The sequence below is a fragment of the Glycine soja genome, chromosome 9, assembly GCF_004193775.1.
Source record: "Glycine soja cultivar W05 chromosome 9, ASM419377v2, whole genome shotgun sequence".
NCBI lineage: Eukaryota > Viridiplantae > Streptophyta > Magnoliopsida > Fabales > Fabaceae > Glycine > Glycine soja.
The window spans coordinates 41,630,929-41,650,117 of record NC_041010.1 but is presented as its reverse complement, the minus strand read 5'-3'; the positions used below and the strand labels follow the sequence as shown (position 1 = coordinate 41,650,117).

The window sequence follows — 19,189 nt, the reverse complement described above, 5'->3', positions numbered from 1 at the left end:
AGGATTTTTTAAAATTTTTTTTCAAAAATATAATTTACGATTTAATTTAAAATTAATGGTTAAAGTAAGAATCAAACTTGTGTCTTCCGCATTATTAATAGAACATTCAAACCAATAGAGCTAATAGACACATTATGATATAAATAAATAGTGTCGTTATATATAACACTAAAATTTATAATTTATATTTAATGTACATGTAAATTTACACAATAAATTTTGTGATGATTATTTTTATCTAATAATTAATTTTTTTACATATATAAATTATAAACAAAAAGTATAGGTTTAATAAGTATTTACATATGTAAAAAATATCAAATTTATTTAATTATCAATTGCTATAAAAAACATCCAAATATTCAATGAAATATCAAATTTATTTAATTTTTAATCATTTTAATAAATATCTAAATACATCATTCAATTAAATATAAAATTTGTTTAATTATCAAATTTTGTAAATAAATTAAACAAATAAAAAAAATTAAACATATGGATTGCAATCCGTATGATTATACAGATTGCCAATCCATATGACTCATACGGATCAACAATCCGTATGAGTTAAAAAAAATAAAAATAAAAAACAAAAAAAAAGTCACACATATCAATAATTAGTACGAGTTTTTTTTTCAATTTTTTTAAAAATAATTAAAAAAAGCTCATACAGATTATTGATCCTTATGAGTTATATGGATTGTAATCCATATGACTCATACATATTACTTAAAAAAAATTCATACAAATTGTCAATCGGTATGAGTCATACGGATCGCCAATCCATATGAATCATATGGATCGTTGATTCGTATTTAAAGAAAAAGTGAAGAGTATTTTAGTCTTTTTACCTATGTTGCTGGGTGTCCCAGCGAAAATGCTGGATGCCCAAAGCAACTGCCAATACCTTGACAGTCCTAACTTTGAAGAATTGTTCACTTGGAAGGAAATGGGCCAGGTATTGGCCCATAACTATCCAGCCCAGTTTAGATGTCCATGAAACATGCACAAGGTCATTTATACCGACGAAGAAATAGTAGTCATGTGGATGAAGGAAGGCAGCAAAGTTCAGCAATCTCTCTCTGGCAGTTAAATTTTACAGCTATAATTATAAACAAATGAATCTCTAAACATGATACTCTAAACATTAATTTTAGTGTGTCAATTTTGATCAGTCAAATAATTTTCTTAATACAAAAAATTGACAAGAATAACACCAAAAAATAATATTCTGTAACAATCGTCTCACCCTAATGTCACTTTTGATCAACCGACATGTGCTTGAGAAAACCAATAGATATTGAAATTAATACTTCTAGTCAAAGATAATGAAGAAAAATAACTATTCATTGTGATTTATGATTAAATGACACTAGTATTATTTTGTACAATTAATATATTATCATTAAACTCAAAATATATCATATGAAAGAATTTCAGGTATCAATTCCCTCAGAATTTATTATCATAATTAAAGATGATTATCATGTTATATGACCTATGTATAATAAAAAAATTGCTCATATAAAAAAATAAGTTTTCTCCCTCAAGATAATTCTTTTTGTTAAAATAAATGTAAAAATATAAGAAATAAAATAAATGTAATATTAATTGACACTAATTTTATTATTTATTTTTAATTTTTAATGTTTCGGACTCCTCAATGGACATCCACACATAACTTAAGTATTCTGAATTTCTTTTATTATGATATTATTTATTTTATAAAAGCTTACGAATGTTATAAATCAGTTCTTGCCGCCAATAAGAAATTTTGTGATCTGCCATTGTCTGAAAATCTGCATAGCATCTTACAAATGTAAGTTGTGATGCAATATTTTATTCAATGAATGTAGTACTTGTAAAGCATTTCTTAAAATCTCAGTTATTTCCCAAGATATTATTGGGATTTTGAAAATTCCGTCCGTTATTACAAGCATATGATTCATACAAAAATTAAAGAAAATCAATGGTTTGTGTTATCTTTCCAACCAAGATAGTAACATTCAGCATTCACCCCGGGAAATGAAAATGCTCGTAATTATCAGCTTACCCAATTCCTGCAACTCCGTAACTCCATTGTCGCTGCTAGATACACATGTGAAGGTGACATCACTGAAAAGACTATTCAAGGTTGTTGTCTTACTACTACTACTAGAGTCTAGACACCAAGACAAGTGCACTTCAAAACTTTAAAAGGATACAACAATGTCTTTCATCCCCTGCCAGGAAAGTTAATTAAAACACCAATGTTTTATGAGTAAAAAATTCCAATAGAACTTCAGGAATAACTCCAAATAAACCAAAAATAATAGAGGACACTGGATCATATCACTTTCCTACAATTATCATCCACTATTTCCTCTTCCTCTTTGTAACACTAACACCACTGCACAATATTGAAGGGTGTGTTCGCAAGACTTGGCCATTCTATACAACCATGTTTTAACCATTAGCCATTCTGTTTTCCATTTGTGCCATCACTGTGTTTTCCTACACAACATTGCCAACAGAAACAATTCATGCAACAGCAACTTGGTCTTGCACGCTTCGGGTAGCAGCAGCAGCAGCAGCTAGGCAATGACAATGAACATTTTGTTGCACAACAGCTAGGCCACGACCATTTTGTGCGGCAGATTGATCTGAAACAACTAGGGAACTTGGGGAGGCGGCAACACTTGCAGCTAGGTCTCCAACAGCATTCAGGACAGTTGATAGACCAGGAAACATTCATGCAGCAACAGCAATTAGAGCATTCAGGACATTTAACTCTACAACACTTCACTCTACAGCATCTACTACAGGTGCAACCAGTGTTTGACTTGGATTGGTTCGCACTTTGCCGAATCTTTTTGAGGCGCTTCTCAGTTGTCATGCTCTCCATTTCTTGGATGAATTTGCAAAGATGGCGGATGTAATCGGGGTAAAGCTCCAAGTTGCAGTGACCACCTCCTTTGATCCACAAGGGATCATATGACTCCCTTGACATCTTCCAAAGTCCATTACCATGTAACCAATTGACAACATCGTCTTCTGTACCCTGTGAAACAATTTAGCACGTCTATCATAATACTTTACTCCCAGGAAATTTCTAATGCAAAAACTAGATGCACACATAAGCATGAAACCTAGGCCAAGCCAGCTTTGTTCAAGGACAATATAGAAATTGTTAATCACAGATGCATGTGCCCTCGTACACACATATTGAGGAAGGGAAAAAACTATTATGTGGAGGAAATTCTATTTCTTATTTCAACACTAAGTGCAGAGACATGATATATGATATATGGCATATTAATAAAGCTTAGGGGATAAAGTATTAGCATGAATGGTGATGTTTAATGTGAATTTCTATGAAATGCAAGGGAAAATTTAAGAAAAAGTGTTTGTCACAGACTTAAAGCTGAACTTTTAGTTTTGAAAAGTTAATTAACAGACTTAAAAGCAACAAAGACTACAGATACAAGATCACTATTCACCAACATATTTTTACAAATCAATGAATCTTAGATGGGCATTCTTCATCTAATTTCTGAAAAACTAATTGAAGCTGAAACTAATTAAACAAAGCCAGGCATATTTGCTCTGGATCAAGGGGAAAACAATCACCAAAACAATTTAATGGTGGAAGCAGATGATAGCCTATGATGAAACATTATACGATTTGTTTAACAAAACATTCAATTGGCAGTAAGAAGACCCAAAACAAAAAAGTTAATCAAACATGAATCTGGGTTAAGCATTAAGAAAATCTCTCTCACTATGTAGTTGCTACCTGTTCATGCTTGAGGCATAACCATTTCAAATTATTTTCTTTTTAAGAATAGACAATATTCACATTACAAGTTTACTTCAACCATACACCATCTTAAATTAGAAAAGAATATCACTAGGGAAGGACTTCCCCAATTCCCAGTCTTTCATTTTCTTTTCCATGACAATATACTGGACTATCATATTAGCTACCTGTCTAGGGAAAGAACTCTAGTATGATGGGTAATGTGCTTTGTCCATATACTTGCTTCAAATGTCAACAGAAACAAATAGGGAGGAAAAACAGTGTGATTATAGTGCATCATATACTTACATGTATTACAAGTACAGGACACTTGACCTTCTTTATTTTGTTGATGTTCTGCATGAGTTGGAATAAAAGATTACAATTAGATCAAATGAAATAATACAGGAAACAGAATATTAGTTAATCCATCTTAAAAAGTGAGTCTCCTTCAATCTTGCTAAAGATTCCATGAAGAGGTTAAATTCAAGTAGATCAAATAGTTTAGCATTAATGTTTTAGTTGATTTCATATTTTGGTCAACATAAAAAAGAACCATTATACATTGACAGAATTCCATAGTCATTATTTTTCCTACATTTTGTTGCCAAATGTCAAAAGTAGATAACATTTGAGCCATGCTTCAGTTCTTACAAGTACATTATATCAGATTGCCTATATATTGTTTGGTATTCTGATCTTATACTCAAGCGTAAGCTACATGTTTCTTTTCAATCAATAGCCTTATATATATTACCTTATAAATGTCCAAGCAAAATGTGAACTTCACATGGCAGAGCACTCGAAGACCAGAAAGAATGCCACTGTGAAGAACCACACCTCTCAACCTAGGCAATTTAGCAGCCAAGTGCAGTGTTGGTCCACTTCCAACTGATTGCCCATACAAGATTACATCTTCTTGGCTAACTCCATACTCAGTTTCAAGGCATTCATATATTGCCTCTATGTCAGCATATGTGCTGGATTCACTAGGCTGCATGATTTTAAAGTATTGGAATTACATATCAATAACATGTCATCCAGAGAATTTCTAATAAAGAAAAGACCATTTATTTCTAACTAGACAGATTTCATTGCACAAATTGGAAGAAAAAATTCAACAGGGAAATATGCCTCTGTCGTTTCCATTACAAAAGTTAAGAAAATGAAATAATGACATCAAACAGGTCTGATGTTTAGCATCACAACAATGTAGATGTACACATTGCTCATCCAAGTATATATCAGAGTACCATAAAATCTGTCAGTCTACTAGTTCTTACTTAAGAAATCATTATTAACAATTCACTATTACGATCATTAGAAAGTTAACTAGTAACTGTTTCAAAATTGGTTTACTATAAATACTCCTCTAAGGTGTTGTTGGAAATTCAAGTGAGTTGAAGTCCCACTTTTGTTAAGAACGAGTTTGATAAATATAATATAAAGGGAACAAACTCCCATCCACCTAATTCCTCAATGTTTTGGGTGAAGATGTAATCTCATAATAATAATAAACAATTCAACAAAAACTACAGAAAATGAAATTGCAATTCTTTTGGTGCATTGTAGATCAAAGAAATAAAAGTACTCTGCTCAAGTACTACCCTTTCAATTCAACAAAATAGAATTGTGCTTATTTATGTGTGTGTGGTCCATTCAATATAACAGAACATATAATGTTGCATTTGCCAAAGAATGGCCTACCTTGCCAGTAGATGCCCCATATCCAGAGTAGTCATATCTGTAAACAAAAATATTGCATAAAAACATCAATTTTCAACTTTAGTCACGAAAAGTGTTGGCCCCCTAAGATATTGAAGTAACATCATTTTCATCTTTCAAAACTATTTCCATCCATTAAGCACAAGAAACTCCAAATTTGATTCAATCAAGTACAAGTCCCTTAATGCACTAAATTGGTTCAAATGGTGAAATCAATTGGTAAACTAAATTGATCTACGAAACCGTTCAAGCGCCAATGGCCACTAATCAGTCATATCCATGAAGGTAACAACATTTTAAAAGTGCAACAAGTAAAGAAAGCCCTTATTATGTTTTTTCCTATTTTATAATTGGCTTAAATACATTTTTGTCCTTGCAATTTAGTGTTTTTTTTTTCATTTTTGTCCCTGAAAAAAAAATTGTTTTAATCCATATAAAATATGTGTTTTGTTTTTAGTACTCAAAGTATTTCAAATAATATTTTACTGTTCAAAGTATTTTTTATATTGTTTAAAACATTCTCTAAAACACTGCAAGGACGGAAAACAAATCCAAAAACATTTTGCAAGGACTACAGCGGAAAAAAATAATTTGCACGGATGAAATGAAAAAAATGCTAATTTTGCAGGGATAAAAAAATGTATTTAAGCCTTTATAATTAAATTTTGAAACAGAAGGACAACAATGTTGGTCCTATTTGGAAGTGATGAACCAACAAATGGTTGATCAAAGGGGGAATGATTTCCTTGAATAAGGTCTCAATTCAAACCTTTTGAAGGAGAAAATCATTGTGAGGCAGGTTCCCCGACACGGGAATTAGTTAGATTAGTTATCCGCAAAGTTGAAGGATGGGAGCAATAACATGGTAGCAAAAATGTTGGAAATGGTAGGGGGTAAAAAGGAGAAAAACATTGACATGCTCCGACCCCACTAATTACTAAAGACGAAGAAAAACGCTAGGCTACGTCGCCATCCAAGTATAGGTAAAAACTGGAATACTTTATACAGAGGTAGAAAGAAAATGAAAAGGAAGACAAAGAGAGATCAAGCAAAAGATTGCTACGGACTACCAAGAAGAAGCAAGCCATACATACAAACCACTTTTCTTATCTTTTTTTCCCTTTCACTTTTACTTTTTCCAATTTTTGTTTGTTTGTTTAGAGAAGCCACATTCAGGTGCCCCAAAACTCCAACTCCATTCACTTTCCACATTGATTGAAAAGATGTTGTAGGAAAAAGGCATTGACATTCATTGGCATGCCATACCTTATACAATACTACTCATTCACCACCAGATCTAAAATAAACACGCACGACAACAACTCATCAAAAACCAAACCAAAGCATGCATATATTGATTCACTTAATCTCAGATCTACGCTACACAAACAAACCCAATAAAATAGGAATAAATAAATAAAACATTAATAGGAAGAGAGAGAGAGGGGGTAAAATTAAAAATAAAAAACACGGAGATAATTACAAAAGAAGGGTCAGTGATAACGTGCGGTCTTTGAAGTTCGTGAGGTTTAATGAAGTAAAATAAGACCAGACAAAGACAAAAACAACAACAAAAAGAAAAAAAAGAAGAAGAAAAAGGAAGAGGAGGAGGTTAAGCTTAAGCATGATTATTCAGAAAACCACTAACCCCATGAGATTAACTCTAAGATTGACCTTGAGTTGCACGAAGAGATCATAGAGTTGACCCAAGTCAGCGGCATTGCCATGAGAATAAAGCAGAGTGAGGCGCGCGTAGGGGTTTCTCAGATAAAACGCCACAATCTTGTTCCCGTGCTTGGTGTCAACAAGGAGAACGTCGAGGGAGGTGTCATCGGCGTGGGGAATCGGCGCCGCCGCGGAGACCACCGTGAGCTTGCCGTCCTCGTTCTTCTTGAGCTGGTACGTCGGCGGCGACGGCGGAAAGAATGCGAATTTCGCGGCTAGCTGAGACACCATGCACCCCATTCACCCCCCAACAAGAGATGGAGAAGCTCAAACTCATTTGATGGGTTACAGAGACTGTGATTTCATCTGGGGCTCTTCCCTTTGTTTGAATTGATTTGTGTTGGTGAGTGAAAATGAAGAAGGTTTTTGGAGAGTGCAGAGAATGATAAAAATGGAAGTTTTGGCCCACTAAAGAGAGAGAGAGAGAGAGAGAGAGAGGGGTGGGGTGTGTTAAATTAAATGTTAATGTTATGGGAGTGAGTTACTTACTTACTGGTATGGAATATGGATGGGGATGGGGAACTATATGGTCTATGGATGATGAGTAGAGTAGAGTAGAGAGTGTGTACTGTGAGAGGTGGAGTGTAGTTGTGGCAAGGCAACACAGAGTGAAAGAGAAAGAAAGGACAGAGGACTTAATTTCAAAACTCAGTTTAGATTTATGTGCATGACTTCATAGTTGTCAGCTATGCAGAGCAGCACCTCATATTGTATTTCTGCTGACGTTTTTTATATTGGAAGATGATACTTTCTTTCTTCTCTCTATTGAAAACAAGCATTTAAATAAGTATAATTATTTACGTATGGATTTAAATGTTGATGTTATTTAATTCTTCCAAGGAGTTGAGGATCAGAAAGACTTACTATTATTTATGGAAGATTTTGTTTTTAAGTTATTTAAACTTAATTTAAGAGTAAGTATAAATGAATGTGTGTAAAATAATTTATGATGCATTTATAAGTTGTTTTTTAAACTTATTTTGATAGTCAATAAATGTTAGTCTGATTAGAAAAAAAAATGAATTCATATTCTCCTAAACGATGTGGGTGGGTTTGATTTTCAGTGTCCTAAGAATCTTATTAATAAGTAACATGTAAGTGTTCATTCAACTCCAAAATTCAATTAAACTAAACATTTTAAAACAAAACTTATTTTAATATATATTTTTTTAAATAATTTTTTTGGTACATAAAAAATTATTTAATATGTTTTTTATTAGGTATGTAAATATTATAAATTCTCTAGTATCATGTTTAATTTCTATAGATAAAAAAGAAATTATTATTGATTTAAATTTATTTAAAAATATTATTTCTTCTAAGTTTCATTTATTTAATGATTTTTTTTATAAATTTTATAGTTTTTAGTAAATTTTAATTAATAATAATATATGCTAAAAGAAGTGTATTAAAAAAATATGTTGATAACCCTTCTCAAAAAGACAAAAACTTTATAACTTACATAAAAATAGTCGTTACATGTTTTAAGATAGAAAAAACTTATAACAAATGGTTATATAATATTCCTTTTCGTCCTCTATATAAAATAAATAAGTATATCTTTTGTCTTAATTATAAGAAATATAAATGTATTCTCAAATTTATTAATTATTGATATTAATTTTAGTTTATATTATTAACTTATTATAACGTTCATTAATGAAACATTTACTCATTCTCATAGTGGATGCATTGATTGATTCATCAACAATATAGGTTGTATTTATTGATGAGAAAATTATCATTTGAATATGAGCAGTGTCATTAAATTTAATTACAACTTAAACATTTTAGTATTTCCAAAATATATTTGAGAAACAGTGTGCTGTATTTATGTTGGGGTGACTGTGGTTGGCATGGGTGATTCATTCATTTTCTCAGGTGTCTGTCTGGCACTGATTGCTGACTTTTGTATATATAAATAAGTCCTTTTACCCAACGCCAATTGCAGAGTAACGTTTCTCTGAAGATTAGATTAGACCCTTGAGAGCCTGCAATAGTGATCCAAGTGGCTTCGATCCAGGACCATAAATTTTGTGGGATAATTCCATAATATTTTTTAGTCTTCATTTCTAAGTAGCCATCAATGTCAATTTTGATGGCTCTGTATGATTAATTATCGATCAAATCAGACATAATCATGTTTCGGAGAAAATATTCTTGATCAAAAGGAAAAAGTTATGCACATATTGCGATTGCAAGGAAAAAAAAAGGCAAAATTTTCATCATTAACAAGGTCGAATTTGGCCTACAGGTGGTGATAATTCGTTCAAAACCTCGATTTTCTTTTTCTTTATTTTTTTGTAATTTTGTTTCTCTGTGTAAAAGAAAAAATGTGATTGGTGAAATAAAGTACGTGAATGGAAATTGAATTGAAAGTGACGCAACGGACAGCGATAGGAGTTAGTACTTAGTACTATTTAATGGAAATAATTTTATTTTATATTTTATACTATAATCTTCTGATGTTCACACTAACTTATGCACATTAGTTTAATTTAATTCGTTTCCAAACAAACAACGGACAGCATAGTAAGTTACTTGGGTTAAAATTAAAAGTTTTATAAAATTAATTCTTTTAATCTTACTTTATAGATACGATAACTAGAAAAACAATAATTTAAAGATAAAATCATTGTTGTTAATCGAATACTAATATGGAATAATCCAAAAGTGATGGGTTGTAATAGAAATGTGAATATGTGGTGCTAAGTGGATTTGGTTCGTCTAAAATAAACAACTCTTTTCTACGCGAGAGTAGGTAACATCAATTGTTAGTGAAAATAACAATAGTTATTATTGTCACATATTTAATAAATTATGAATATGTTAAAATATTAATTATTTATTATTTTTATTATATAGAGAAACAATTAGATAGTACAGGATCATTATGTTATTTATGATTCTGATTAATGATGTGATATGTAGATGTAAATTAAAAAATAACATAATAATTTTTTAATTTAAAATGTCGAATGATTATTAATCAAAATCATATATAAAATAATAATCTTAAATTACATGATAATTTCTTCATCTTCTTTTATGTGAGAGATGATTTTAAACTTTTACTTATATATATATATATATAAACCTTACCTTTAGCATAATTAAGAAAGTTTGTGTTATGTTTTATTTATTTTAAATAACAAATATTTTTATTAAATTTTAAATAAAAGTTATAAAAGAATAGTTGTTTTCTAAAATATTAACTAAATCTTAAATTATTTTTAAGCGGTTGCTTTCAGAATATCTAGAAAGAATCTTCAAGCCTTTTATCTCAATATGCCACACTAACAAAACTACAATGACCTTCATAAACCGTGATCAACAAAATAAACTTTTAGCAAAATGAAGAGTCCAAGTAGCCAACAAATTATAAGCCAAGAATAAATTAAAAAAAAATGCCATCTACAATAAAATAACAATATTCCTTCACAACAACTAAACATGGCAAAAAAATTGAAAAATATAAAAGAAATTATAGAGCTTCTTCACATCAACATTTTATCATTTGGTGCAGGCAGCTAGAATTCTTGAATGCGTCTTACTTCCGGGCGGTTTCTCTTTTGGCAAACAAACATGACTTTAAAACTTTTGCCAATAATAACCAAAGAAGCCTAATTACCTTAAAAAGTTGCCTCATTCACTAACAAAAATAATCAAATACGGACACAGCTACAAGTGCAACCCATGCCTCTAACACGCACAATTAAATGATAATAATTAATAAAAATTGTGATGGGGCTGACATAGATAAGAGGGGAGTACTAGGAAAACAAACCAAAATCGGAAGGAAAGGACAAGTCTGTGTTGTTGCCATGTGTGGGACGAAAATAACTTCACTGCGCCAATAACATGTGGCAGAAGCCAACAATTACAGTGAATAAGAAAGAGAGAGATCATAATAATAATAATGCACTGTGGATGAAAATTCTTATAACTTGCATTGTGTGAGGTAGAGCTTGTAAGGACACTTCACCAAACCACGAGAGATTTTGCTAATAATAAAACTTCTTTTTTTTAGTACCTACAGTGGTTTTTTTCAATAAAACTTTCATCTCCTTATCATATTTTTAGATTTCTTGATTTTACTAATATTATATTTAATTTCTATACTCAATTTTATGTATAGTGTAATATTACATTTTTTCTGACCTCGATAATTTGATCAAATTGTGAATCACAAAGAAATTAGAGAATGGTTAACAAAATTGTGGCTTTTAAATAATTACACAATGTTTTTATACGTATTACGGTCAAAGAAAACTCATTATTGTTTTTTTTATTTTCATTTTATGTCACTTTTAAAATGCACTTAATCACAAAAAAAAAAAGACACATTATAATGTAAGCAAAAATTGCTGATTTTGAGTTTTTGAAAATAATATATCCGTTATCCAGTATATATAACGCACTATTTTTATACTCTTTCTTTCATGATTAAAAATAAGGATTTAAATTTCTTTTCTCAATTTTTACCATAATGTGTCGGGTTTGGAGCTTGTACAGGAAAAATAAAAAAGGAAGTGTAAAAATATAGTTATTATAGACTTGGGTGGGCCAATTCACTCGGTTAAACTTTTTTTTTACCATTTTATACGTTCAAAATATTCATCATTTTGACTTTAGTGGCATATATCTCATTTCAACCAATTTTATCTAAAAACTTAAATTTAACATCTTATTTTAAAAAATTCAAACCCAATTTTATTTGGATCATATGATACATGATTGTATTAAAATTTGTAAAACCAATCCAAATCTTTCTTTTTGTAAAACTGAATTTCAAGACAAATTTTATTGCAATCATACTTATGAAGGTAATCAAGTTACGAAAATAAGTTTACTTTATAAAATAATTTTTTAAACTGATAACCAAACATAGTGATAATAGTCTTCCGATTAAACTTTTACATTTGATATTTTTCTATCTTTTAATGGCCTTCTCAAATAAATTTTAAATTTATATTATAAGTACTATATACAATATTACTAATCTCTGTGATACTTTTGTGACAATCATTATGAATATTTTATTACTGGTTAAGCTTAATATTTTTTTAACGAAAAAATAGTTTTCTCTCTGTGTTAGCATCTCCCATGAGTCCCACCTTGGAGTAGGGAAGGGAAAAAAAGCTTCAATTTTGTACATTTTTTTTCAAGGACATGGATGCTTCTTATCAAGATTTTTTTAAAACAATACTCAATTAGAAAAGGAAAGAAAAAAAATCCTTGTATATTTCTCTGCAAAATAATGAGTGAATGCACTATTTTCATGGATAGGGATCCGTTCAGTTCTGGTTCTGGTTTCTTGAGTTAAAGTTCGATGTAGAAATGACAAAAGGACAACGGGGAAGAAACGATTGGTTTTTGAGATAATGTAAGATTTGAGAAACAAAGTGTGACAACTGAATGAGATGATATGTTTGCCTTACACAGTTACACACTAAACTATTCATGCAAAGTGGAATCAATGTGTGGTTTCCTTTTCATGCATTATTATGGCAACTAATAAGACAAGAAAAGTCGAGAGAATCGAAAAAGACTAATACACCAAGACAAAAAGTCAATGAAAACGCATGACCCCAGATTGATTTGCATACACGCCTTGTTAAGATAAGCTTATCTATATTGTGTAAATGTTATGTTTGAGACACGATTGTTGCATATATGCCTTATACGTGTAACATGTGTTAATAAATAACAATAGAGAAAATATATTTTTATTAAAAAATATAATAAAAATATGATTAAAAAATATTTTTTAAAAGTATTGTATGTATAATATAACACTTTCTAACGTATTTCATTTAACATATGTTGATGGTTTGTGTTATGCTTCGAGATGGTAGACAACGAGGTGATAGGAGTGAAATCTTTTTTATTTGTTGATTCTAATATAAGCCCTGCATGCAGTGTGAGGAATCAGTGTGTTTGTTTGTTTGATATCTAGATCTAGTCATTTTAGTGTTTCTCACTCTTGCGGTATACTGGGTAACTTAAGTGTTTTTAGTTTCAAGTTTTTAAAATTATAAGTTAGTTTTTATTTTTATATCTTGTTTGAGACTTTGAGGTAGTTTTCAGTTTTTAATTTTAAAAAAAATTAAAAACTAACTTTTAGTTTTTAATTTGTAGTTCCATCTTTTTTATTTCCGTTTTAAAAACTGGGTAATCGAATAGTTTTTTTAAAGTTCACTAAAAGACGTGAGATTTTTTCCGTGGAGCTCTGATGAGATGATCTCGAGTAAAAGTATAACACAACAATAAAAAGAATTTTTACTTAAATCCATATTGAGTCATGATTAGATTAGACTAAAAGGACACAAATTTTAAAGGTCAAATCATGATCACATCAAGTTAAAAAAACTTAAATTTAATTCGTGTTGAAAATTTAAAATTTTAGTCATTCGTTTCATTTGACGAATTTGATTTAAGTTAAACCGGAAGCTCAATATGGATTAAGACAAAAATCCAAATTCATTTCAAGATTCTAAAATGAAGTTCAAGTCGACTGAAAGCTCAATTTGCAAAGCCTTTTGTGAGTTAAGCTCAAATTGAACTAAAAATATTCATATTTATTCGTGCTAAAAAATAGTATAAACTAAACATTTTATTAAGAGTGTTTCAAGTCAAGTCAATAGAACTTTTAAAGGTATATATATATATATATATATATATATATATATATATATATATATATATATATATATAAAAGCTTTTGTTTGCAAGTTCACTCCAAAGTGATTAATCATTGGATTGGACCAAAACATCCCGTTTAATTTGTGTTAAAAAATTAAAGTCAAAGTCCTGCATTTCATAAGTAGTTTAAGTCGAGTTTAATCATAATCTTAATGTAAGTCGTAAGGCTATAGCTTGAATAAAAAGTCCAAATTCAATTTAAACTTTTAAAATAAAATCCAAGTCTAGTCAAAATTCAATTTATGAGAGCTTTGATAGACTAAACAAATAAAAAAAGTCAAATTTAATTAGTGTTCAAAATCTAAATTTCAAAACCTGGGGAATTGGTTTAAATTGATCTAATTCATTTTGTCTGGTGTTTATCGAAACTAAATGGGAGACAAAGAAGATTAGATGAGAGGAAGAGAAATACATATATTAAATGATTACATGATGTAATATACTAGTAGAATATATTATGAAGACATCATATTTTTAATATTGTTGACACTAAAATTTGTACATATTTTTGTAAACAAACATAATCCTATAAAATTTCAAGAAATGAGACCATCCTTCATTTAAAGGCATTGTATTCTTTTGATAGTTATTTTATTATGAATTATGTGTTAAATTTTTAATGTTTAGTTTGATTTAAAATATATGATTACAAGTATAACGAATAAACTAATAATATACATTAAATAAAAAAGATGTTATAGAAAGAAGAAAAAGATAACAAAATAGAAGATGTTATAGGAAGAAGAAGATATTATATATTAAAAGAATTTATTCTATTGAAGAAAGAATAAATAATTGAGAACACTACACTAATACATCTATATGTTGATCATCACATAGACTTAGGATATAAGAGTATTTCTAAGTTTCAACATTTATTATAGAACATAAGTTCTAACCACTCAGAGTATACATTATAACTACATGTAATCACTATAAATTCTCATAAATTTTCATTGTCTATGGCTTTAATTTTCTATCTCAACTATTGATAATTTTCTATTCATTTGCGGTCCATCAGTTTTGGGTGTAATTGAAAAATGATGGTATTAACAATATATATATATATATATTAACAAATAACATTTGTTTAAATCTGTTGCAAGTCTAACAAGAAACTGCACAGATACTTGACATGCATAGCGAGTGGTTGTCTGGTATTATTTAGTTGCTTTCAGATTCTGTGGTAGTAGTCAAAGACGGCCATGAAATTTACCATTATTAACATTTGGATGTCACTAATAAAGTTTATGCTCTACGTACGTTGTTGAGTCTACGATGCATTAATGATATTGTTGTAATTAGTGGATGTATATTTTTCAGGTCATAAAGATGAAATTGAATTTTACAAAACAGATATATAAAACGTAAAATAATCTGAAGAACTCCCTACGTAATTTGTTGTTTCAAAAACGTCTTATATAATTATTGGTGCGGCATTTGTTGGAGGATGTAGGGTATTTGGGAAACATAGTTCCATATTCTCATTTGTCATGCTCAAATTTGGATGAAATCATTTTTAGTTTGATTTATATTTATAACTTGTCTTTGGTTAGATTCTGATTTGATTTGTTAATAATGGATAAAAATATTTCATTAATTAATGGACACCGCCAGGGTAACACAAGCGTCCATATTGAATTATGAGTAATGCTATATTTTCTTGAAAAAGTTCAAAATTTTATGAAGAAATTAATCTCTGTGATTACAATATAGCTATAAAGGAGAGTATTTCTTTTCCAAAATAAAATTCATTGGCAACTTTAAGCGAATTTTATAAGCACTTTCGGTGATATTTCAAACGTGAAGAAAATCAGAAATTTTTATTTTAATATAACCCATCACGTTTAGAGGTGGATTGATGAGTCGAACCTTAAAAAATATCGATGGATTACGAAATAGTGAGTTTGTGAGTTGACACCTTAAAATTGTTAAGAAAATATAAAAAAGTAAAATATTTAAAAATACCAATTTATTTCTTTTTAACTTATCACTTATTTTATTTATATATAATGCATATAGTTTCTTTCTTAATTATATAAAAATATAATTTATTTAGACAGACGCTAAATATTAGTGTGTTAGGAGGTATAGGCTAATCGGATCAATTTAATAGGTAAACTTACTTCTTTCCATCTTTATCCTACATGGTTTTGGTGGGTTGAGTTACCTAATTAACCTCGTCAATTTTGGTAAACTAGACATGTTAAACTAATAAATTTAACTAACTTTATCACTTCTATCAACAACAAATTATTAAATAGTTTGTGGCTATAATATATCCATGATCCCAGTTAATTATTTGACACACAGTCAAGTTTTTCACTTTATGAAAAAGAATTAGGACATATTTAAATCAATTTTTTCATAAATACTTATAAGACAATAAAAAATAAGAAAATAAATAGATTTATCCGTGTAAGTTAAAATTAATTTATGTATAAGTAAAAATGTAGAGCTCTCTTATATTAGTTCTAAAAACCTAATTTTGAGGTTATGAAAAAGTTTAATGGTAAAAGAATTGGGATTGATCGGATGCATTTACTAAAATAAGCTATCCCACTTCCTTCCTTTTTTTTTTTTTTTAATTGTGGAAGCTATCCCACTCTCAAAGAAATGTGTGAGAAGTTAAATTTATAATTTGTCAAATACAAAACTCTATTTTAGATCTGCTCTTTAATTTGAAATTTATTTAATTAGGCATTCCCTATAATCATCCAACTCCAAGGTCTAATTTTGGCTCACGTGACTTCTATTTTTAGCAGCCAAGTTCTTCCTTGCCTTTTTGACATTTTCCGGTGTTTCTATACTTTATTGTTTTAGCTTTCTTTCTTTTTAACAAGGTTCGGTGATACTGTCCATATAGGTTATAATCTAAATAAAAATTTAACTTCTTTTAATGGCAGACCAATTTGCTTTTTTTTATAAAAGCACTCGACAATAAGGGCTGTAGCATAATTGACAAGTTATAGTAATTAAGTTGTTTAGAGGCAAATATATGTTTTTTGTTTAAACAGAGGCCAATAATGGTGTTAAGCACTAAACAAATATCTGGGTTCAGGTCTCGGCAACGAAATAAACAAAATTAATTTCTCCTTTTCATCCACACATTAATTAAAGGCAAATTCCCCTCTTAGTTGGGATTATGTTTAACCTGTTCCTTTTAATTCAGCAGAAGCAAGGTTAGAACATGCAAATTGAATTTATATGCTGTTGATTTCTCTTTAATTTATTAACCAATACAGTTTGTTCTGCTTTTTTAAAAAAAGAACTACAGCATATATTTCCTAATTAAACAAATTATTTGGTTTAGCAATGGATAATAAATTTAAATAATACATGCGTGATTTTCTTAAAGTAAAATTTTGAACCTGTAAAAAATAAAAGAAAAGAAAAAAGAAAACTCTTAATAAAGAGTTATATATATTGTATTGTCATTTGTCAATGTTTGTGACTTGAAAAAATTTATCTTCCGTAAAAATATTTGTGGTCCTGAAATTAATTAATTAATTATAATTTTTGTTCATTTATTTATGTGTACGTTAATAAACCCTAGAGACCTGGACTGACGACACATCTTACATACTAAAATGAAACTTGCACTATGCTGTTTATGGTATTATTAATTACTAATATGGATTTGACGCACAGCACCATATATTTGCACTGCAAAATTAACAACAATGTTTACTGTACAAATTATTTTGATCTAGTGTTTACTGCAGGTATTTATGTACGGAACCTAGTGTATATGTATTAGATAGGTTAATTACGATTTTGGTGTCATGTATATATACTTTAGTCACAAGCTCTATTGGCTCCTCAAAGGAACATGCACAGTCCTCGGCAAGATTTGGTAACCCTCGTTGGACATCGTAAGTAATAAAGTAGTAATTTTACCACTGCATGAGAATGTGACATTATTCGAGAGCCTCGTGCATGCAACCTCAAACCACTCGTTTTAGTGTTATTCAAATCACATCCCCCCAAGCTTCATTACACTTCAGCAGTGTCGTAACGTTACTACCTACAATTTCAATGGGGACCAGACAGGAGTTGCTATTATGTTTTTTTTTTTTATATAAAAAAAAAAGACTAGATCGTGATGATGAATTTATATTGAACTTGAAATGTGAATAAAAACGGTATTCATTTTACTTTGTGCAATAATTTTTTTAATTTAAACAAAGTTTTTTATGCTGTGTTGAAGTTTAATTTTCTTTATTAAAAAAATAAAAGCAATAAAAAGAAAAATTTAAATAACTTAATTATCAAAATTCTATCGATAATTATTTTAAAAAGTTAATCTATCAACTTTTTTTGTTTTCATAAGTTATCTCCTTGATAGACAATCTTGTTGGAACATCAGATATTAAAATGTGAAAATTTTAAAGCTTGTTGGTTCGTAACGTTACGAGAGACCAACCTGAATTATTCATGTATGCTAGACCTAAATCTTGTTAGTATCTAACAAGTTTGTATACATGAATAATTTTATACTTTTATATCTTAATTTAATTTTAAAATATGTCGTTATTTGACTAATGTTGTTGTGCAGGGTAATAAAAAAAAAAAGAACAATGGGACGGTGCCCTTGGCAGTTGACCCTTTCTCGTATTCCGCATAGCAACAAACAGAAGCAAAGTGGTAAGGCATTGGGCAGATTAAGAATCCTGCAGGGGCCGGGTGCTGAGTATTTAACTCTTGCATGCACCTCTGGGGACACTGACAGTGTTGCCATATGCTACACGTAGTAAAAATGTTTGTTTTTCAAACTTGTCCAAACTTAGAAACAGAATAAACTTATAAGGGACACACATATGGAAACTTGATGCAAAAATCAGGTGAAAAATTTAGAGGAAAGTACACATAAAAATATAGGCAGTAAGTAGAAAGAGTAATCCGCTATTGCCTGACTTCTACCTCTATTTAAAAGAGTTTAATACTTCAAAGATCCTGGTCAGCTTAACTCGATTCAGGTCATAACAACCTCTTTGAGCCTGCTTGATTATAATAATCCAATAAATGTTTACATTTACATATAAAATTTAATGGCTGGCAAGTTGCCACGGATTCATCGCGAACCCAAATCCAGAAGGACAACCCCCACACATTCCCAACTACAAGACGCTTAAACCACGCAGATCCTTGTGTTTTTATAGTAGGTTAGGATGAGGATCTATTGAATCATGAGCCATACCAATCACATATAAAGATAATTTGAGACGTGTAACTTCACATTGTTTTTAAAAGATT

At 29.8% G+C, this 19,189-nt stretch overlaps 1 protein-coding gene across 1 annotated transcript; it reads right to left on the bottom strand.

Moving 5' to 3' along the window:
* Positions 1 to 2,024: 2,024 nt before the first annotated feature.
* Positions 2,025 to 7,963, bottom strand: LOC114425310 (alpha/beta hydrolase domain-containing protein 17B-like). The gene is made up of 5 exons (XM_028392192.1): positions 7,152 to 7,963; positions 5,486 to 5,522; positions 4,536 to 4,772; positions 4,088 to 4,135; positions 2,025 to 3,040 (listed from the first exon to the last, which is right to left on the bottom strand). Exons 1-5 carry the CDS (start codon positions 7,466 to 7,468, stop codon positions 2,453 to 2,455), a joined length of 1,227 nt encoding a protein of 408 aa, XP_028247993.1. The 5' UTR covers positions 7,469 to 7,963; the 3' UTR covers positions 2,025 to 2,452.
* Between the last annotated feature and the right edge of the window lie 11,226 nt (positions 7,964 to 19,189).